Genomic DNA, 24,241 nt, shown 5'->3' on the forward strand with positions numbered 1-24,241 from the left:
TCTCGGAAGGTTGTGCTTTTCTAAGAATTTGTCCATTTCTTCCAGGTTGTCCATTTGATTGGCATATAGTTGCTTGTAGTAATCTCTCATGATCCTTTGTATTTCTGCAGTGTCAGTTGTTAACTTCTTTTTCATTTCTAATTCTATTGATTTGAGTCCTCTCCCTTTTTTTCTTGATGAGTCTGACTAATGGCTTATCAATTTTGTTTATCTTCTCAAAGAACCAGCTTTCAGTTTCATCCAGTTCTGTTTCTTAAGCCACACAATTTGTGGTAGTTTGTTATGGCAGCCCTAGGAAACTAATTCAGGGCCTACCTGAGTGAGCTAGTCTCAGTATTAATAAGTGAGAGCAGGGGGCCCAGCAGTGGTAGGCAATGAAGTACCTTGTCGGGGTCCTTCTGTCACAACCCCACTGTGTAACAGCTCTGTGCCCATGGGCATGTTACTGAATCTCTCCCAGCCTCAGTTTCCTCATATGTAAAGAGGGGCATGGGTTAAATGAGATTCAACAAAATAATCCATATAAAACTCTTTGCACAGCACTTGGCATGTGGAAGATATTCAAGACATTAACTCGCATTATTAATATTTGGTAGAACAAAGAGGAAAACTTTTTTTTGGAATTTTTTTTTTGTGTGTGTGTGTGGTACACAGGCCTCTCACTGTTGTGGCCTCTCCCGTTGCGGAGCACAGGCTCCGGACGCGCAGGCTCAGCGGCCGTGGCTCACGGGCCCAGCCGCTCCGCGGCATGTGGGATCTTCCCGGACCGGGGCACGAACCCGTGTCCCCTGCGTCGGCAGGTGGACTCTCAACCACTGCGCCACCAGGGAAGCCCTTTTTTTGGAATTTTTGAGCCTACTCAAAAAATGATCCCCACCACCCACGGTAAAAGTTGTGAAGCATCTAATCTATCTGTCTAGAAAAATACAGCACAGAGCTCTCTCTGTGTCCTGTGGAGCCATCTGGAAGACACTTAGACGAAAGCAAAGAAGATGCCTGATCCCAACCTCAGATGATTCCAAGAGCAGAACAATGGGCCAAAGAGGCCCAAGATGAACAGAGATAAGTATAAACACAGTTTGGTTCCAAACATCAGTTCTACAAGTACAGCCAACATGAGATCCAACACAGAGCAAGAGGTAGGCAAGAGAAAGCAGGAATATGGGAATTACCCATCAGCCCATCACAGGCCAAAAGCCCAAGGTGGCTAAGAAAAATAAATAAAGTGTGGGTTCAATTAATACAAACAGAATATTCAGATCTAATTAGGCTGCATGCCACCAGACGCCCCTTGGTTGCACCACACTCTGGTCATTTTAAGAAACGCTAAAATCTGGACCGTCCTCTAGCAGAACTAGCATCTGGATAGTGTCCAGAGGGCAATGACCAGAGTTGTATTCTACGTTGTAATGAATTGTTGAAAGATCTGGAAGTGTCAAATGTGGAAAAGACTTAGCAGTTCTAACATGAAACACATCATGAACACCAATGGCTGGCTATAAACGAGGAGGCAAACAGTGAACGGAAGCTGAGGGAGAAGGATGTTTTACAATCAGAGGTGTCCACAAAGAGGCCGTATGGTCCCCACGGAGCTCTCCGTTATCGGGAGGTCTTCACATAGCGGTTACGTTTAAATTCAAATACCTCAAATATCTCTCCCGACACAGCCCTCTGCAGGCTGGATACTGGGACTAGTTTGCCACCCAGCTGGACAAATGGGCATCACTCTTGCATCCGCAGAAAGCAGTGTTATATGGGGCAAGGGAGTTGCAGCAGACGACCGTTTGTTTTTATCTAACACCAGTGTTCCTGGATTCAAAGGACTAAAACAGGATGTGACTAAAACCAGGGCAGCGTATTTCCCCACCCCCGCACGCCAACCGGCACACTGGTGCTGAAAGAGATAAAAATCAAATTGGGGTTGCAAGGGGAATAAACCCCGTCACCTCTGCTCTTAGCTGAGATACGCTTTGAATGCGTCAAACTCTGGCCTCTGGACTGCCTTTGGCCTCGAAACTATGGAAGGAAAATCCTTGTCCATGGCCGTTAGCGGTGGATAAATTACTTGGACTTTGTTTCCGATTGGGCGCACCTTTGCCGTCTCTGTGCAGAGCCAAGTCTGTGGGTAGCACTTCTCCAGTGCTGACAGCACAGGGCAAAGTCAGCTGCACAGGGAGCTTGTAAGCCATGAACACCCAGAACTAAGCTACCCCGGAACATGGGAGGAGGTGGGAAAGGTAGGCAGGCATTCCGTCCTCTCCCAGCTGCTCCACCGTCCTCTAGCAGAACAGATACAGGTATCACATCCAAGTGTAACTGACCAAGACATGTTGGACTTTTATAGCCAATGGGCATTATTTTGCCACTGCCTGGATGAAGCTAAAAATTCCATAGCAAGAAGAATGAAATGACGGTGGATTTTAAGCCCTACCTACCTGCCCAATGCATTTACAGTGAGTATGGGGACTTGAAGAACGTTCCCCCCAAAAGTCATGTCCACCCAGAACGTGACATTATTTGGAAAGAGGGTCTTTGCAGATGTAATTAAGTCAAGATGAAGTCATACCAGGGTAGGGTGGGTCCTAAATCCAATGACTGGTGTTCTTATAAGAAGTCCATGTAAAGACAGAGAGACATACAGGAAAGAGGGCCATGTGAGGACAGAGGCAGAAGTTAGAGTGATGCAGCTACAAGCCAAGGATGCCATGGGCTACTAGCAGCCAGCAGAATCTAGAAAGAACCGTGAAACAGATTCTTCCTGCAGAGGCTCCAGAAAGAAACAACCCTGCCAATACCTTGATTTCAAACTTCTGGCCTCCTGATGAGAATATATCAGGAGGCCAGAAGTTTGAAAGGCCTCTGTGTGAGAATACATTCTATTGTTTTGAATCACCCAGTTTGTGGTAATTTGCTACTGCAGCCCTAGGAGACTAACGTAGGAAGCAAAAAATCTAGGTTGAAATGATTCTCTCAGAGTAGAAAAAGTATGGAGAGCTGGGGTTCCACAAGTAGCCTAGACAGACAGCACTATGAGCCCTTGTAGGGCTGCAGGCAGGGTGTAGCAGAGAAGAGCTCTCTAAGGAGGGCAGGAAGTCAGGATCCTGAACCCCTAGGTTCTCAACTTCTACAAAGATTCCTCTATTCATGGCAGCAATAGAACATGAAGGAGCTTTGCAAGCTCAGGCAAAGGCCAATGTCAGCTTCAACCAGTGCAGACCAAAGCACAGAGGGGTCTTCCCAAATAATCTGCTTCAAGAAGATCCCTGGGACCTCCATTCCATCCCAGACGGTAGGGAAGGACAACCACTTCTGATTAGAAGGGAATTTCCCATCAGCCCCATGGAGATGGGCTCAAAATCAGATTTAAAATCCAAGAAGGCAACATTCCTTGCACAATTTGAGCTGATGGAAATAATACTCGTATCCCTGGAAGAGTTTTCAATGAGACAACATTTAAATACTCTTCAGGGGTGAACCCTGTGGGCATATCCTTCTCATCCACCAACTAGAGAAACCCAAAAGGGAACTGAAGACAAACAAGTCAAGACAAGACACTTAATAACTTACCTTTCTTGGAAGCTAAGCCAGTTTCCTTTACACTATTCACGTAGAGCCTTCGAACACCATCTTCTTCCACAGAAGAAAGTGAAAAGCCTAGGAAACACAGGGACAGCCAGGTAAGGCTCACACCCTCTGAATGTTGAGCAAACAATAAGAATCTGCTGTGAACTAGGTATGTTCATTGCTTGGGGTTATAGTTTTTCCTTGTTCGTATTGTTTCACGAAGCAGAAAAATGTATGTTTAGTTCACTCTAAAAGAAGTCACTGTAAAAATTAATATTTTCAGGTACATCTATCTTCATACAACCTACCTATCAACTCAAATGGAAGAAAATGATTTTGTTTTACCCTGCTTGCTAATAAATGCCATAGTTTTGCTTTTTTTTTTTTCCACAGTTCCCTCCATAGCACAAAGCAGAAAGAATCAGCTTATCTCATCTGGGTCCCCTTGACTTTTTTCAGCAAATCTATGTCCTAGGACATGTCACAACAGAACAACTGTATGGTGTGTGTTCATCCATATATATTGCTGTGTGGACACTGCTTTAATTAGTAAAATTCTGCAAACAGGGAGAAGTAGCAACAAACTTTAGAAATCCTTCTTCATATTGAAACTGATGGACTGCACATTCTCCTAGTGTCTGATCATAAGATTATCTTATACCTCTCTAGGCTTCCAGAGCTCAAAGCCCATGAGTTAATTAACCTTGGGTTTTGCTACATCCTTCGGAAAGTAAGGCAGAACAAGGCCCTGAGGTTCTAAATGCTCCCAATCCTATGGCTACAAGACTTGGTCATGTCTGTTTCTAGACAGTCTCATGTAAAACTCTTTCTGATCAATCAATGGAATGTCCACAACCAACACCGACTTTCCCTCAGGATAAAATACTTTGGTAGATAATCTTAAAAGGGCAATGGAAATTAATACAATTGTAAAGATATGAGATGAATGATTTCAGCCCTGGGAGAAAAATACGGCTTAGGCAAAGGAAAAAACAGTGGTTTAAAAAAACAGACAGGCAACTAACAACAAAATAGAATAATTAATTAAAAGACTGGGGCCCAGGGATTCACTGAGACTTCTCAGTTCATGTCATAATGAACACATGTTTTTTGGTATCATTCAAAGGACCAGGAAATAGATACCCACACATAGGCAAAACTGCCAAATGCCATCACCCACTAGGGTACCGAAACTCCCTCGGATAGGGAACTATACGAGCCCACCCCCTGAGGACTTTCCAAAGTCTTTATTTTATTCTCTTATTTTAAATTCCATTCTTACAGCAACTTCTAACTTTCAGATTACTCTTCAAGAAGCTGCACTGAAATAAAAATAATTTTAGACACGAGCCACTTAAATGACATTAGCCTTAACACAGGTGTATTATCTGCATCGCAGCAGAGATTTTCTTTTTCTTTTATCTGTTAGAATAGATACAGAATCAAGGAGTACATCAGGGAGAGGATGAATAGAAGTCATTAAAATACAGGCACTTCCCTTCTAAAATGCTACCATTGTATAAAGTTCTGAGACCACATTTTTTACTTATATTTTTAATTCAAATTTTATTCTTTTAAAAATAAAATGAACACATTGTCAGGAGAGGTGATGTGTTGAGAACCCTACTGCAACTCACCTTAAACCAAAGTCAGTGGAGATAGGTATTCATTTGCTGCCTTCCTTCCTTACCACTAAGGATGTCAAGAGTCCCAAGGCGCAGCCTCCATTACAAGATGCCAATAATGTGTACAATGGAGGGAAGGTGGGGATTATAACCATCTCCTACAGTAACAAATATGTACTCACTTGTATTATTTTTTAGATTCCATATGTAAGTGATATCATACAGTATTCGTCTTTCTCTGTCTGACTTATTTCACTAAGCTGTGAAATAATATTCTCTAGGCACATCCATATTGCTGCAAATGGCCATATTCCATTCTTTTCTTTGGCTGAATAATATTCCACTGTATCCATGTCCAGGCTATTGTAAATAGTGCTGCTATGAACTTTGGGGTGCATGTATCTTTTTGAATTAGAGTTTTCGTTTTTTCTGGATCTATATCCAGGAGCCGGATTGCTGGATCATGGGGTAGTTCTATTTTTAGTTTTTTAAGGAACCTCTATACTGTTTTCCATAGAGGCTGCACTAATTTACATTCCCACCAACAGCGTAGAAAGGTTCCCTTTTCTCCACATCCTCGCCAAAATTTGTTATTTGTAGACTTTTTGATGTCAGCTGCTCAAGTCAGAATATTTTTTTCTTTTAAATAGGATAGCAACAATCTAATTCCCAGCAGACAAATGTAATACGGTCCAAAATGACTGCCAACAGAAGACAGAGGGAGTTATTCAATATAAATCCAATATATCCACCCATCAGAAGGCTCAGAATTACAAAGACCAGGAGGCACATGAATGGCATATGATCTTGAGAATGAAGGAAGTGATTAAAACTGAGTGAAGAAACAAAGAAGACAGACTCATATGTTGAATAACCAGAAGTTTCCTCATACTGAAATTCATGACCAAAGAAAAATCAGGACAACAAAGTAAACAAAATAGAAGTACTCAAAACCAGAGTCCAGGATACAGCGCAAGAGAGTAAGTAAGAAACGTGCAGACACCTCTGACATAGAGGGGACACAAGACCAAAAGTCTAATAGTCTAACCAGTCCCCAGAGAAGAAGGAAAACTCAGTTGCTGAAATGATGCATTCATCCACTTCAAGGCAGCCTAGGGGATCATGCTTAGTCTATTACAAAACTATTTGAACTAACTTCAACAAGTCTAAGAGAGTCCTGAGGGCTGAGGCAGAGGGAGGGGCAAGAGAGAGAAATTAGGCAAGTGTTAAATCTTTCCATTTGTTTAGTCAGTGGAATTATTAAGTCATAATTTCCTCCCTAAAGCATTCTACAATAGAAAGCAGCATCTGGTTTATAGTTAGGTCTTGTATGCGTGCTGATGTGTGCTAGTAACTTACATATACTGAAATTGATGTATAGCAGGAAGCTGCACTTAGGTGCTAATGTCAGAGAGAGGTGGGCTGAATTTAGAACCCTTGGTAGATTCTGAGGTCAGAGACAAGCAGGTCTTCTTAGGACTAGGGGACTCTTTAGCTACTTGTGGGAACGCCTTCTGCCAACATCGAACTGGACACTGAGAATAAATGATTTTACCTAAGGTTATTAGCCATGCATGGTGGCTTTCCAAGGCGAAGTCCAGGAACCACTACAGATAGGCTGCAACTGACAGCGATGTAAGGACAGAAAGCAAGACTAAGCTCTGCGAACCTTATCGTCTGACACTGCCACAACCTCTAAGCAAGGGATTTTGTAGTTTACAAAAGCAGGGGCGCTCCATGACAGATCAGATATGAAAACAAAACCCCCAAACCCCCGCTTTTTGTGTCAGGTCACGTGAAAAGCACAGCCAACAGTACCCTCTGGGTTGACGTCTGATGCCCTGTAACAGCTTCAACATGGAAATGTAAACAGGTTCTGGGAGTACTTCAGCCACTGTAATTAAAAAAAGTATAAAAAATATAGCGGTTCTATGCCCAGTTTCTATGTGAGTCCCAAAACCAAACCATCTTTTTTTTCCTTCGGCTGCGCGGCACGTGGGACCTTAGTTCCCCAACCAGGGATGGAACCCACGCCCCCTGCAGTGGAAGCACAGAGTCTTAACCACTGGACCGCCAGGGAAGTCCCCAAAACCAGGCCACCTTGGCATTTGATTCCAAGAGCTGTGAGATTCAGCCCTCTCTTGCTTCTTGCTACATTTTCCCCTTACGCAAGAGAAATTAACTAAACCAAAGACGAAAGAGTAACGGATATGGTACATTTCCGTTTGGAGGACCCAGATGCTTATTTGTAGCACTGCTACCAATTAATTACTGAGGTCATGCTTCTGCTGCATAGTAAGCCTCCGGACACATTTATCCCTTGCCATCAAAAACGTCCTCGGGTTTTATACTGTCTTTAGTTTTAAGGTCAAGAAGTAAACAGCGTGAGGGGGTTCACGCAAGTGGCCAGGGGCTGGAAATTAGGTTCTCTTCGTTAGAGGCCAAAGCACCCCAGTGAGTGCCCCTGAGAGGTGGACTGCCTGCCTGCGGGAGAGGCTTCGGCAGGAAAACTGAAGATGCTGCTGCCCAGTAAAGGGTATGAAGACTTTCAAATGTTAAAAAGCCTAATAAGTTAATTCAGAGAGAAATGCGCAGTGAGCAAGCATGCGCAGTGACCTTTATATCTTTCCACCGGGTCTTCTAGTTCTGTTTTCCAGTGCATAGTAGGACTACACTCTTCTGCCCACCTACCCATTCCCCCCCTCCAGTCACTTGCTTTGACAAGTGAATTGGGAGTGAGCCAGCACCCAAGTCACCACCTTCCCTCTTTCCCCTTTGCCAAGAGACAGACAATGTCCCAGGTGGCAGGTGCTGCAGGCCTGGGTCCTAGGGTGAGGACAACATACAGAAAGGGTCCCAGCGAACCCACAGAGGATGCATGGTGAGCAGGAGAAAGAATTTCACTGTTTGGAGCCACTGGGCTTTGGTGACCGTCATTGCCTCAGCTAACCTCGCCCTCCTGACTGATCTGGCCCCGATATAGCATATGGGTTTCCCTATGTATTTCACTCAAGCACCAACTTCACTACTATCCAAGTCATACAGTGTAATGCTAAGAAGACTCGTCTTAAATCCGTGGAAAGGATTACATACTTAACTACACCCGAAGGCAGACAATAGGAAAGCCTTACCGTAGCAAGCCTGACTGCTATTCTTTGAAGGGCCTGCTTATCAGTTTGGCTCCTGGATGGCATCTGGGAACTTGGATTTGGGGAGGGTTCCCAACACTCAATGTAGCTCAATTGTGTCTAAAATCTGTACAAACAATGCGGTTTGTGCTGAACACCTGCTTTCCTCCTGGGAGGCTGGAATTTTGGTATACGCTGGGCAGAGGGTGCCTCCATGACCAGCCTCTCAATAAAAATCCTGGGCGCTGAGTCACTAACAAACTTCCTACCGGACAACAGTTCACACGCATGGTCACAGCTTGTTGCTGGGGGAATTACGGACTTCTGCGTGACGGGGGGAGGATTCTGGAAGCTTGTACCTGGTTTCTTCGCTCTTCACCCCATGTGCCTCTCCCTTTTACTGATGCTATTTTGTATAGTTTTGCTGTAATAAACCGTGGTCATGAATAAGCTGAGTCCAGTGGGTCCTCTTAGTGAACCAAAAAACCCAGAGGTGGTGTTGGGGACCCCAACTCCCACCAAAACAAGTTCCTTTAACATCATTTGTGAGGGAAAGGAGAATAATACATATATTTGGGGGATAGAGGTGCGAAAGGATGACTTCTTCATTACTAGGTTATATCATAGGATAAAATAATCTCCTCCCAATGGATCCATTTCTTTTCTATGACAGGCGAACCCCGATGATTCAAGTTACGAAATTTAAAGCTAAAACCTTCCTCATACCCAGGGTAAATATCTTTTTCCCCTTATTTTGGCTGCTCCGAAGAGCACAGAAGCCAGATGGGCTGTTTTAAATAAGCCCCAAAGGCATTTTATTGAATTGTAAATAAGTGCATGTTTACACAGGAATTTTTTCAACAGTGAAGAACACCAAAGATCAAAGAAAAAGAAACATACCATAATTATCACCGGCTGTATCTGACTTCTCAATCTGGATGTTCTGAGTGACTTTTGGACAAATTTCAATTTCTTTGTACAGCTGAAAATGACAAAGAGAAGCCTAATTAAGACTTCATTAAAAATAACTTAGAAAGTCATCAATTTGTAAATCTATTTTTTCAGAATTTGAAATCAAATTCTCATCACACCCCAGTATTTTTCTTGAACTGACCCCATTAAGACTCAAAGTGGAAACTTATAACTCACATTCCCAGATTTAGCTCCAGTTCCAGTTTCTAAATAATTCCTTGACATCACTCTGTATGTCTTCTCCCACCCTATTGTCTATCACACACCTGAAAAATAATGCTAAAGTAACCGAAAATCTTCAGTACTGGGGAAAAAATTATTAACATCAAGAAGAGGTTATAAAGATCTTGATATGGGATCCATAGGCATAGGAGAAATCTCTGTGCTTCCATTCTCTCCTGTTCATATACCATTTTGGCTCAAAAAGTCCACAATAGTACAATTACGCAGAGAAAAATTATAGCATTAAAACAGACGACAGATTATATAAATGACAATATTCTCTTAGCCATGAGATGATACCAAATTACTGAAAAAACGGAAGTACATAAATCAATCACCTCTCTCAGAAACCCAAGAAAACATGGGGAAAAAAATAAGAGAAACTGGCAGTTCACAAAGAAACTTTATTTCAATTAGTTTAATTTATACTTCATGCTTAGATGTCTGGACCTAGCATCATCATGGACGGTAACTTATGAAGGTTTTACCGTGTGTTGTTGCCCCTCACATGCTCTCTATGAGACAAATGTGATCCCCATTTTACAAATGAAGAGAAAAAGGTTACAGAGAAAGTACTTTCCTAAGGTCAAAAGGCCAGCCTGGGCAGAGCTGGTCTCACTGGCTCCAGCACTGAAGTTCTCCCCATTACACTATAATGCCTCCCAGACTGTTTCCTGGTGGGACTCAGGGCTACCACAGTAAAGGGTACCAAACCTTACTTCTTCAGTAAGTAAGCCAAAGGCCACTTCCAAAATTTATGATAGAAATTCCAAAACAAATTAACGTGTCAAACGCTCATACAGGACTTAAAATTTGTCATCTAATTTCAAAATGAAAATCTATTTTGAGCCAAAGTCAATAACAGAAAACTGTCCTTTAGCATTAAAGAGAAGTCTCGGTGATTATTTAAACTTGCCCCCATCTCAGTCATTTGTCCAGAAATAATTTTGTTCAGACAAGTATTAAAAACATGCAGCTTTCTTTCTCTTCACTTTCTTAGGGCAGCTGACAGGTGGGAGAGGTGAGCAGAATGTTTAGGATTCAGGAGTCTGGAAAACAGGCTGCTGTAATACTAGAAAGCCAAGGGGTGGGGCAGGGGCTGGGAACACTGACCCAACGGCCTGGATCCTCTAGAACACCCTAATTTAATGCAACTTCCGCCAAATGCATAACTTAATGTTGAGGGCATAACTTAATGTGGTTTTCTTTCTATACTTCAGAAAAAGTTTCAAACCAATGCATTCTGAAGTTAGAAGAAATCAGTTCTATTAGATCTACTGATCTTTAGTTCAGAAAATTACAGTCACCAAAACTATACATACCAAATAAAATCAATTTTATGATTATTTTGTAATGTCATGGAATGCTCAATAAAATGTTATGAAATGTATTCACTTTGACTTGTTTTGAACCTGTTTTATTTTGTCAATTTCCTTGAGAGCCAAACTCTCCCCCTAGGTGGCAGTATATCACCGTTTGTTCTAATCATCTCTGGAAAATTCCAAATGGTTTTCCATAGATCCCGTGGGAATTTAGCTTTGCAAATAAGCTTTCCTATTCTTTTATAATATTACCTCCTCTCTTCTTTGTAATTGGTGTGAAAGTCTTTGTGTTTTTTACCAGTTTCAGACAATAACTTAGTATAATATAGACAGGGCCCTTGACCACGGTCCTTAGGCTGGCTGGACTAAAATTGGGTTTGGTAAAAAGCTCTAAAACATGTAAAATTTCAAGAAGGAGCTGCACTTTAAAATATATTTTTGATGCAATCATAATATCTGAAACCAGAAATGTTGAAATTTCGTAGTTTTAAACATATCTTTAGCAAAAAAGTATCACACACATTCCATTTATGTATGTATGTATGTATGTATGGCTGCGCTGGGTCTTCATTGCCGCACGCAGGCTTTCTCTAGTTGCGACGAGCGGGGGCTACTCTTTGCTGCAGTGCGCGGGCTTCTCATTGCGGTGGCTTCCCCTGTTGCGGAGCACGGGCTCTAGGCGTGCGGGCTTCAGTAGTTGTGGCGCTCGGTCTTAGTTGCTCCAAGGCATGTGGGGAATCTTCCCAGACCAGGGCTCGAACCCGTGTCCCCTGCATTGGCAGGTGGATTCTTAACCACTGCGCCACCAGGGAAGCCCCCTTTATTTTTATTAAATCAGTGATGCTGCATGTTTTCCCTCTTTTCAAAAAGCAGGTTAAACACCATCAGACCATCAATGTGATTACCCTGGCACTTGAATTATCACGAAATCACATTCATTTCTTACCAGGTCTTCTTGGCGTGCCTGGTCCAAGCGACCATCACCCATGGCCTGAACGACAGCTCACTAGCCTCCTGCCTGCTCTCCCAGCTCTTTCCCTAAGGCCCTAAGGTTCACGGGCCACACAGTAGCCACGGTGAGCCTATTAAGACAGGAGTCAAATAATGCCCTTCCTTTCTGGGGATCTCCCTTCTCACTCGGGCCCTACAAGCCCTCCTGCTCTCTTCTGCATCGCCCCTCCTTGTGCATCCAAACCCCTCCCCACCCCACCTTCCCTCTCCCCCGCACCTCACTTACCGTCCTCACCACCTCTGCTATCACCCCCCTCCCCTTGCCAGGCCTTACCCAGCTTTGTTTCCTGAGCCTACAACACTTTCCTCCAAAACACCTCTATGACTCACCTTCTCACCTCACTCACCACGCTGTTCAAACGTCACATCTAAAGGAGCAGCATGACTGCTTTTAGATGTCTACCTTTCTCTATCTGTTTGTCCTAACTTTTTCTTTCCCTGCTCTTAACATCCCGGGAAATATTACACATTTACTTGTTTTTGTTAAAAATATTTACATGTTTTTATATCTGTCTCCACAAACGTGAATGTATTTTCCATGAAGAGTAGAGACTTTTCTGTGTATCTCAGTGCCTAGAACAGCTAGCATGGTGCCAGGCACACAATAAACACTAAATAAATATTTGCTGGATGAATGAATCAATCAATCCATCAGTGTTTCTGCAAACTCTTTATTCCCACCTGTCACTTTAAGAAAAACATATTTAATATGGGTTTTCAAAAAACCCAGTGCCTCCATGTTCATTATCATTCTACAGATTGGACCCAATAACCAACTAATCATGAGAAAGTAGCCAAACGGGTATTACTTATATTAGCAAAGCAGATAAGCAGATAAGTAGAAAACTAACTATTCATGGTCTTTCATAAGCAAAAGAATCCCCAGCGCCACCCAATAAGCGCACTAGACCCTCCAAAAAGATCTTTAAAATGTAGTACACACTTTCGCTAATAACTATTGACCTTACTACTCAAGCAATACTTGACAAAACAGTAGCAGGGAATAAAATGTTTTGGGACAGTCATCTATGAATGAGTCATTTTTCAGGACAGGACTTCAAACATCTGTGAGCTTCGCTAGTCCATCAAAAATAAAATGGAGGTGGGTTATGGAAACCAATTATAGCCATAAGTGGCCTGATACTTGTTCAGTAAGGGAAAATAAATCAACTATCTGTAAAATCTCAAAAAGCATCCAAGAACGCTGTATGTTCAGAAACCCCCTGCCCTGGAATGCCATTTCATACCAGCTTAACGGCCGAAAGCACGGATTGGAAACCATGGACGTATGGCTAGAATTCAAGGGGTCTGTGAACTGAGATGGTGAAAAAGCCTGAAATTTTTATATTCACTAACCTGTAACTGAAACTTAGCATTTCCTTCAATTATAAATGAATGGAGGCAACAAACACGGCAATGTGAGCAATGCCTGTGACCTTGTCAGAAACAGAAATCACAGTTATTTTTACACCACATTCTAGTTGCTGCTAGTATCTCAAAACACCAGTTATGCTCATCACTACTTCAAAACAGTGGCAGGTGTTAGACCTACGCTGGGTCTTGTTACTTAATGAGCTAGTAAGTAAGCATGTATATTATCTATAATTTTAAAAATATTTTTGACAACTGTTTCAACACAATTAGGCCACAGGTAATCCTATGTATTCTATATATTTCATGCAATTGAAAACATTATTCTGATATGGGACCTAGAGGCTTTACCAGGCTGCCAAAGATATCCTAAGAACAAAAAAGTTTAAAATCTTGGTAAAAACAGAGGTGCCCGTGAGCAATACTCACTTACAATCTGAACAGTAAAGTGAGTTAAGACTATGGCATTTACTTCCTCAGGAATCTCAGAGCTGGAGACCTTCTGTAACAGGGCAAGAAAGAATACCACAATCTCTCTGTATTTTGGATACTTTTTTAAAATAATTGTAATTATAATATGTATATAGCAGTGTAGATACAGAGTAAGTGTGGTACATCTTAGTCTCCTATACTGGATGAGACTGCACAAGACTTAAAAATAATAAGGGAGTCAATATAATTTCAAAAGGTATGTCTTAAGCATGTACTGTGTGTAAGATATGAAGGACACGGAAGTTGCTTAAGGCATGATCCCCGTCATTTAGGACACAAAAGATTCATTAATTCTGAAATGCAAAATATATGATCTAATAGCTGTTCCAGTGTTACCAGCAAAGCACTTTCCTTCCTTAAGTAAGAAAAAGTGTTTTCTCTCCTCTACTCACAGAGCACAAAGTCAGGGCTTTCCCCATGCCAGAGAAAAAAGTAAATCAGCCACTGTTAAAAGTACCCTCCTCTGTGTTCAACTTAGTGATTTAAGTGATGGTTGAAAATGGTCATTTCGTTCTTCTATTTCATGACATGAAAAGAGTGTTATAAAAGCACACCCTGTCGTATATTTCATTAAAAACACTTAGACGGACATGAGGGAAGTTTTTAAGATGATAGAAAATGTTCTAAAAATCAGGGGTCCTCAACCCCCGGGCCACGGAACAGCAGCGGTCCATGGCCTGTTAGGAACTGGGCCGCATAGCGGGAGGTGAGCGGCGGGTGAGCGAGCAAAGCTTCATCTGTATTTAGAGCCGCTCCCCATCCCTCACATGACCGCCTTAGCTCTGCCTCCGGTCGGGTCAGCGGTGGCATTAGATCCTCATAGGAGCGTGAACCCTACTGTGAACTGCGCATGCGAGGATCTAGGATGTGCACTCCCTATGAGAACCTAATGCCTGATGATCTGAGATGGAGCTGAGGCAGTGATGTTAGCGCTGGGCAGTGGTTGCAAATACAGATGATCACTAGCAGAGAGGTCTGACTGCACAGAGACCATAATAGATCAACTGCTTGCAGACTCATATCAAAGCCCTATGAGTGAGTGGCAAGTGACAATCAAGCTGCATCTTATGGAGCAGACTAGACATAAGCAACACACTTCAGGGGTCACTGTCTCCCATCACCCCCAGATGGGACCATCGAGTTGCAGGAAAACAAGCTCAGGGCTCCCACTGATGCTACATTATGGTGAGTTGTAGAATTACTTCATTATATACTATAATGTAATAATAATAAAGTGCACAATAAATGTAATGTGCTTGAATCATCCCAAAACTATCCCCCACCCCCCCGGTCTGTGGAAAAACTGTCTTCCACGAAACAATTGTCCCTGGTGCCAAAAAGGTTGGGGACCGCAGTTCTGAATTATGACTGTAGTGCTGGAAACACAACTGTCGGTATACATTTGCCAAAACTCATCGAACTGTGTGCTCAAAATTGATGTTTTATTGTAGAGAAAGTAAACCTCAAAAAAAATAGATTAGAAACAAAATTCCCTACTAAATATACTAAATTTTAAATCACGCTTCCCCTTTTCAAAAAGAGACTATTCGGGTTTCAATTTTCAGTTCTGTTTTCTGTGGTGAAAGCCTGTCTGAAGTCATACTGTTATCATTCACAGATCCATGGCAAGAAGCTCGTTGGCCCCCAGAGGAATGACTAAGTGCAGAGAAAGAAGAACAAACTCCAAGAGAGGGGGCCTTGCTCCCAAAATGTTTCTTTCCTGGAACTGAAAAAAGCACCCTTTGGCTAACAAAGAAGGAATTTGTCATTATTTTACCATGTTACCATGACAACCATTTATTGAGCATCTACTATGTGAACCATTATCTCTAATCTTGCAAAATCCTAGAAAGTATTATCACCTGATATTTTTTTTTTGCCAAGACCACATAATTAGTAAGCAACAGAGTCAATATAAAAATCCAGATCCAGTTCAGAACCCAAGTCCCATATGAAACTCAAACCCACATAAGTGTGCCCAAGAATCTATATAATAAATACAATTCCAAAAGGCCAGGACACATAATTAGATGGCAGCTTTTTCACCCCACAGGATCTGACCCATCAATTTCAACATGCAGGGAGAAGTCATACAAAATTGGAGTTAAGTGCTTTTTATCTGACAACAGCAGCTCACCTTTGAGTCATCCATTTAAAACATAAGACTGTCAAAGCTACAAGGAAAGCTAGGCATAATAACTAAAATTCTATCTGAGAGTCAGTTCTGGATTTCAATTTTTCACGATAGCACAGCATCGTTCCCTGCATACACTAAGGTGGCATTTTCACTCTCTGCAAAAATATTGTGATATGTAAGGCCATCTCCGCGAACTTAAGAGCACTGAATGAGGCTCATGTATTTAGAATTTGTTCCACTCCACCAACCACAATTAGCATGAGCACACATATAATTTAAAAATAATCTCCTACAGAAAGTACTTGGACAATAGACATAAACATTACCAGCTCATAAATGTCCTCCTCGGGCTTTGGCACGTAGTGTTGCATTTTGTTTTCTATTAGAAATTTCAGGCGCAGGTAGTGAGCTGAATGATCCAGTCTATGTGCCTGGGACCAAAACCAAGAAAAAGAGGAGAAGAGAAATGTCTTTTCAATAGCAAATAGACATAATTAGTTTTCCACTGATATACTGTCATCTATTCCTGAGAATAATGGTGATTTGCTACTGAAGGGAGGTGTAAAATTTCTATACTTCTTAAAAGGTTTACACCCAAAACCCAAACTTTAATTTTCATTGAATATATTAATAATATCCCATGGGTATCTTACGATCAATGGAAACAAAAAAGTCACATCCCCACTTCTACTTATCTGATCCATTACGCTCTTTAACACTGGGTTTGCAAGAAAACCTATCAGACCCAAAAGGCCTTTAAACATAATTTCCAACATACAGAGGTGATTAGAGAAGAAAAGTGACAAGAAAGGCAAAGAAGGATTTACAGTGACAGAAGAAAGCTGTGCCCAGGCAAACTTATTTTTTTAACCACATGGGGACACTGGGACAGTTGTTCACAGTTCATTTGCAAGTGAGTCGGTGTATAGACAAGGCATTTGGATTTCAGTCTTATTTATATATACCCCGAGTGAGACTCCCTCCGGGGTCAGCGAAGACAGGCACGTGTCCAACTTTGGAAACACAATGAATGACTTGCCCAAAGAAAACAATTCTAAAGCAGTTAAGGATTGAAATTTCCAGGTCTTCTCCACTGGTCAGGATGGGTCAAATGATTTTTTTCTATCTAGAAAGTCATTCATGAATTAACTTTGTGGAAAAGGCAACAGTGGAAACATGGTTTTATAACTAACATCCTCAATTCACATTCAAGAAGATGCAGAGGAAAAAAGAAAAAAATGCTCTTCAAAAGTTACATGGCAACATGAAAATGTATTGCTAGAGAGAAAATGTTTCCATCAAGTCTTTTTTTAAAGTATCCTTATCGTTTAGAGATTTATCCTGAAGTACTAGTAGATAAAGATATGATGTCTGGAATCTGCTTCCAAAATCATTCAGAGCAGGGGGTGGGAGTGAGTTAGTAAATGGATGAAACATAATTTGGTATTATAGAACCTTGGTGATGGTGACACAGAAGTTTATTATATTATTCCCTACTCTTTGTAAATTTGAAATTTTTCATAAATATAAAAACTCTTCACACCAAAAGCTCAACTGATGAGAATTATTTCAAAATAAGTGAAGTTAATTTTTCACTGGTTTAATGCTCTGTTTATCTTCTTCCCCCAGCCCCAAATTTTAAAGCCAAACTAAGAACATTCTAATAATTATTCCAGTAATAGTCATTCAATTACACCTAACAAATTCTGAAGTGTGCCAGATACTATATGAAGCAGTCTTCAGGAGTGTGGGAAGGGGTTTGCAGAACATGGGAGTTGGGGACAGTGGTGACTTTGCCTCGTAATTAAACACACGTGCAACACAGAGATCCTGCATTAGAGAAAAGCGCAGTTATGGAAAGTAGAAGTGAGTTTGTTCTAAACGCCTAGCAGAATGATAAAGAAGTTTTCTATACTGATTCTCGGGAATCAGTATAGAAACCTCCAACGTGTATCGTTTTCTGAGTAATGTGAATAGTCTGAAGACCACCGTCCGAACACAGGCACCATTGAGGCAGCACCTTCCTTGCACCTGGCTTTCGGGTTTTCGCTGTCGGTACTGAAAACCAAATGCTCCGTGTCTGCCAGACCCAGATCATTGATGTCAAATACCCAGGGTGGATGGGTAAGCCAGGGAAGCAAAAGCAGGGAAGTTTCAAAGTGTGCTACCTACTGCTCGTCAAAGAGCCGCCAAGACAAACAACAAAATAATAACACTTAGGGTGCTACGATAAGTAAGAAAAGTTTCCCTCAGAGATAAAAGCTGCAAATGCTTCCCACCGACCTAGATCCCCACTGAAATCTTTAATTAGAAACAAAATATTTTGGTTCACCATCTGTTTCCAACTGAGGTGGGAGGAAAAGAGAAATGAAACTTCATGGGGTCTTGGTCAACAGGAACAAATCCACCTGGAAACCTTATCGTCATCATTAATCAACACTTTGTAGACACTCCCAATGGGGCTGCCACTTAGACAGTCTTCTGGAAACCAGACCCAAATAGCCACCTCACCTAAGAAGCTTCGGGCTCCTGAAATCTCTGTGTGAAAGAGAGATGTTTGGTGCCACTGACAGGCACCAAACGTCTTAAGGTGGTCCTGATGGAGACATCATCCCTTAAATGCTACCATGCTGAAAACATTTATACAGATGCACGGAGAACGCCAAACAATGGCCGACACCTTGAAGTGTTTAACAAAGCAAAGACAACAGAGCAACGGGAATAAGGGTGGTTCTGGCCGTCCTCCCCTCCACCACCGTATTTTTCAAACTTCCTTAAGTTACAATAATGTCTTGATAACTTCAAACAATAAACATGAGCACATGTAACAAACATAAAAATTATAACGATCTTATTTGTAACCCAAGAGCCCGTGGTTTGGTCAGTAAATAGTTACCTTAAAAATGGGACTTTGGATCAATATACCCATGTGTCTTATCATTTTGCTAAATGTTTCTCAATTATGAGCCCCCATTAGTCATGGCTGGTCTAACATAAAGGAAAAATCCTAATGAATTAACTAAATCAGATCATCAGAACTCTCAAGAATTTCATGCTCCTCCAATATTTACAAGTCAGTATCAAGGCAGGTTGAACAACTTACCATGTTCACAATACATCTATGTGCAAGAAAAATTCCAAATATTAGTGATTATTTTAAGATCGTAATTCTAAAGATTTGGCCTGCTTTACACTTGTAAAATGTTCAATTACAACTCAAGAGAAATTCAGCTGGGAAAACAACTTAAGTGGTCCAAATTTGTTTTCCAACGTTCATTTACTTAAGTTACGTAGAAAGCATTTGATTCATTTTGAGACAATGCAGTCCCAAATCATACCATAAGACAAACATTATTTGTTTAGTTGGCATGTTTTTAAAATTTTTCATCTTCCTATGACTGCTTCAAAGGATGAAATAACAAAACATAATGTAGGTCTTTTCAATAAATAGTTTGAGTCCATTAAAACAGAGAATAACATGATCTTGAAATCCACCAATGTTTTGCTCTACCATTTCTCCTCATTTTCTTCCATTTCAATCAAAATTCTTCAGGAAACATAAACGCATGCAGTTAAAAGACATACTGAGATCCGCGCGTGCACGCACACACACACACACACACACACACACACACACACACACACACACACACACACACACAAAGTGCTACTGCAGAATTTCCGAAGATACTTATCCTCCCCTTCGAGGTGATTTTTATTGTTTTTAATGTCCATGGTTATTAGAATATCCAAAGCCATAGGTCTACAGAGTGAAGCCATGAAATAAATGCCCATGGTCACATGTGAATAATAACGAGTATGAATAAATGAATTTCTTTGCAATTATTTTAGTAATTGCAACGATCAGAGTATGTCCACAACCCACAGGCCAACACGGTTACCTGCTATATTTAGCAACAATCACTTTCACAACACTCATAACATGAATTGCACGTGAAATGTAGATCTTGAAAGTTACTATACCAGAACTTGACTGGTGCTCGGATGGCAGATGACAAACTGATGTGAAATGATGTGGATCAGACAGAATAGGAAAGAGAATGGCTGAATGCAAGAGACAGAAGAAAAAGATTGATTATTAAATATTAGAGAAAGCACCCATCACCAACGTTGAGAATGACAATAAAGAAATAAAGGACAGACATTCTGACAATCACCGTTGTTTTCAGTCCCTCCTCCAAGAGAAAAAAAAAAAAAAATCACTCAACATTAATCAGATCATTAATAACATGTGGCACCGTCTTCCCCATTATCTCTTTCCCTCTGAAGAATAAAATCGGCTCCACTAATTACAATAAAGTGTTTTCCAAAGAAGCAGCAAGCTTTAGAAGGTACCTGGCTCCAAGCACACTATATAATTTATCCTACACAGGTGCTTTTCTGCAGACCATCAATTTCTTAAAGTGCACACAAAATTTTTCTGTTTTTAAACTCAAGAGATGTAAGCTTGCTCCACACCTTATTTTTTTTGTCTTTATTTCTATGTTTTGGGGGAAAAAACCTGAGGAAAAACTGAGAGGGATGGCCTTTTCTTGTTAGAGAAAGGGATGTGTGTCGTAATGATGCCATTAAAACCCTGTCAAGTGACAGAAATAAGCCCTTTAGAGGGGAACTGGTCTAACTCATTATCTAAAGATGGTCTCTAAGTTGCCATGACAGTACTATTCCTCCCTGATTCCCTTAGTTTCTACCAAAGCAAAAGCTTGAAAAGTACCTAAAATCACTATTTTCCCCACTCACTATTCAATTTTCCACCAATCAGTGTTTACTGCTAAACTCTGACCTACCCTCTGATATCTGATGGAGTCTAAAGCCAATGCACACAGGAGACTCCAAAGCAATGCAACTCCTTGGAAGGACCCTCCAGCGTCTGGCTTATACAAAAAGCCCAGAGTCCTACTTCTGACACCTTCAGCTGCAGTTCTGAGACTACTTCCCACAGCTCTGCAGAATATTAATGGGTCTCTAAAGAATCGTGCTAATCTATAAATAAAAGAATGCAGAAATCCTCAATAGACCAATTTTGTTAAGTAATTAAAATGAAAAATGTGAACAGAAATACCATTATCTTTAAAAAGCTAGAATTCGTGTACATGAAGGAGTCAAAGCATGCAAGAGTGCATCATTTATTTTTAACATGTGGGAGCTGATTGTAGCTTTTGTCCTGAAACAAATGGTCCTTCTACTTTTCCTCCACAGAAGACGATCCAACAGGCTTATCTGAGCCAGTGTTCCATTTCTCCTTCATATGAAGCCATATTTTTCCTTTATCAAAGCCCTAGTGATTTATTTTTTTAAGTACAAAAATTGCTGATTGCAGAGTTATAGAACTGAGGTAGTGAAAGTTATTCCACATTTATAAACCACTGTGTTGAATGAGGAGGAGGTCCAAAAATATCACTGTATTCATCCAGCTTCTTCTAGGATAAAATGATGACAGAAAAGGTTTACACTTTCCCTTTAGTAGCCTCAGAGAAGACCATTTCACTCCCCTAAGAATATATTCTAGATTCTTCCACCCCTTACAGACCATCCTTCCTGATGACTGACAGTTCTTGTGACCATTCACTTGGCACAAAGGGATACATCTAAGTTTGGAGCAGCCAGAAATGGATTCAAAACCTCCTTTGCAAGTGATCATGACTGTGATGTGAACTCAGGCAAGGAACTAAGGCTCTCTGAGCCTTGCCTTCTCCATCCGTACAATGGGGACGTATTGTTCGTGTTTTTTTTTTTTTTTTTTTTTTTTTGCGGTATGCGGGCCTCTCACTGTGTGGCCTCTCCCGTTGCGGAGCACAGGCTCAGCGGCCATGGCTCACGGGCCCAGTCGCTCTGCGGCATGTGGGATCTTCCCGGACCAGGGCACGAACCCGTGTCCCCTGCATCGGCAGGCAGACTCTCAACCACTGCGCCACCAGGGAAGCCCTATCGTTCTTGCTCAGACTTGATATGACTACTAAATAAGACTATTAATGCTATTAATTATGTAAAAGAAAAACAGGCATGTTAGGAAAGCTCCTTTCTTTCCTCTTTCCCTTCCCTCACTGAAGGCAATCCAATTCATCCAGCTGTCCTTCAGGGAGGAAAAGAGAAAAAAAAAAAAAAAAAAGAAACAGGGATTACCTTGAAAAAGATCAAAAAGTTTCTACAGCGTAAGGTAAAAAGAGAGGAAGTGAGCTCAATCATTATTTGTCTCTAAAAAACAAAAGAGGCTAATTGTGTGTTCATAGGAAGAGGAATTTCTCATCGTGGAGGTCAAATTTATATTTATTATTTCAGTTTTTCCCTACCCTAAAGATGCCCGTGTATGTTACTGTCAAAAGAGCAGGTTACAAACAGTGCACATAATATGATGCCAAAATGTTCACTGAGGTGATTTCTGAATTGTAAGTAAGGGTGCCTTAATTTTCTGCTTTGTTCTTTACCTGAATTCTCTAAAGCTTGTGCAATGAGCATGTAATATGCTTATCACAAATCTATCAAGTACACACGTTGAAAGAGGCTACTTAAAAGAATCCCTCTCCTCCCAGTGCTGAAGAATTCACTTCCATTTATTATGCATATTATCACAAAGAAATCCAAAGCTGCTCTGAAATGAAAAGGAGATGTTCTTTCAAGTACCCTCCCCTGCCACACGCTTCTGAGTGTTCATGGGTTCCTCCACTGAATCCTGTTCTTCTCAAGAAAACAACCCCAAGTAGCCTCATACCTTGCAGATCAGCTCCAGGGCGTCCCGGGCCGTGTCCCCTGGCCGGACAACTGTCAGGACTGGCTTATTATTTGGCAGACAGAACCAGGACGGAGTGAAATACTCGTGGACCCAAATGTCACAGTCAGGGTTGTGCTGGTGGACGCTGGGTAAGACCATTTCTTTCTCCGTCTACGATAAGAAATAAAGTTAGCAGAGCAGCAAGTTAGTCTCTGAAGATCAAGATCCCAGGTGGCACACAGCAATTATCCACTCCAATGAAAAGGGCCCAGGGCAGAAGTAGTGGCAGTGGTGAAGGACAGAGGAGCTCCTCCGAGAAAAGAAGAAATTATAGAGAAAGGAGCTTTCTGGAGGTAGGAAAGATGTCTCAGAAAAGAGACAGACCTCGCACCTGATCCACGGCATCCACGGGTGGGCATTGCAAGATTGAGTGGGTTTCAAAATTGGAAGAAAAAAAGAAATGGGAAAAAAAAAAAAAAAAAGAAGAAAGAAATGGGCTATCCATTCAGTTTGGCTTTATTGCTATGATTTCTTCCGCAAACCCATTTCAATTTAGAGCTGAGATTCCTCCAGCAAAGACTATCTACCATGTGAGCTATATGTTTCAAAGGCAACCAAGAGGCTCCAAAGAAATTTGTAAAGAAAAGATGATGTTCTAGCATTACCTATTGACAAGCAGCATTATTTCTGTGCTCACATTTCGCATCTGGTGTAACTCTGGGAGAGAGACAGCCTCATTTCCGAGATGAGGTTCAGAGAACTTCAAAGACGAGCTTTCTGGCCTTCTTAGGCTGTTGCCATCACTCCATCCTCTACATCAGGGAGTGTAGCACCAAGTTTCTAAGGGTGGGAGGAGCCGTGTCCTACGTATACACTTCAGCAGCTGGGTTATATCTAAGCCAGCTAAACAGCTAACGCTAAAAACACTCCACAGGTTGATGAAATATTAGGAGCCTAATCTCTCTGAAATAAGCAGAGAAATCATTCCATTAGATTTCAGCAATGTAAAAATAATACTGATGCTCAGTATGTGGTTTACATCCAGGCCACGGACTGGTAAATACATATCTATAGATTACTGAAAATCTGGTGCTATCAGCAAATTATAAGAAGAAACAAGTTTCCAAACGAAGGCTGAGAAGTAGTAACATAACTTCCATATGTAAAAAGAACAGATTCCAGAATGGGGAAAATATTTTTGTAAAGGCTACTAAACTAAATTCAATTGAGAAGACAATTTCAGCTTTGCCTTCGAATGGTGTGGCTTTCATAGATACACTGAACCCCAGGGAAGGAACTGTCAGAACGCAATCAACTTGCCCAAATCCCATTAACTATAATTGGAATCTTCCCCTTCTGTCCCCACATGCCACCTTAAATAACTGCCCTTAGCACTACATCAGCCCAAGTTCTGCATCTAACCTGCTCTTTGAGAACAAGGCATTCCAGCCAAGAAGGAGGATAAAGGGGTATCTTGGAAAAACAAAAAAGCGACACAGAAATCCAATGGAACAACTTTTGCAGTTTCCAGGATCTGTGTACCTGGGGAGAATTAAAAGTGTACTAATAATGGTATGCAAGATGAATCAGCTACCTTCAGAAATGACTACATGAACATCAAAAACATCTATGCTTGGATTGCACGTAAGAACAGCAATTTAATTTCA

The 24,241-nt window shown here is 41.3% G+C and overlaps 1 protein-coding gene across 5 annotated transcripts in view; it reads right to left on the reverse strand.

The window, feature by feature from the left end:
* TIAM1 (TIAM Rac1 associated GEF 1) overlaps positions 1-24,241 on the reverse strand; it is a 212,283-nt gene that overhangs the window by 63,851 nt on the left and 124,191 nt on the right. For all 5 annotated transcript variants that reach the window (XM_055086392.1, XM_055086391.1, XM_055086393.1 and 2 more), the window contains 4 exons: positions 22,575-22,745; positions 16,171-16,275; positions 9,218-9,299; positions 3,568-3,654 (listed from right to left, as the gene is read on the reverse strand). In XM_055086392.1, coding sequence (XP_054942367.1) covers positions 3,568-3,654; positions 9,218-9,299; positions 16,171-16,275; positions 22,575-22,745 — 445 coding nt within the window. The remainder of the gene's footprint in view (positions 1-3,567; positions 3,655-9,217; positions 9,300-16,170; positions 16,276-22,574; positions 22,746-24,241) is intronic.

This window comes from Physeter macrocephalus, chromosome 8, assembly GCF_002837175.3.
Source record: "Physeter macrocephalus isolate SW-GA chromosome 8, ASM283717v5, whole genome shotgun sequence".
Lineage (NCBI taxonomy): Eukaryota > Metazoa > Chordata > Mammalia > Artiodactyla > Physeteridae > Physeter > Physeter macrocephalus.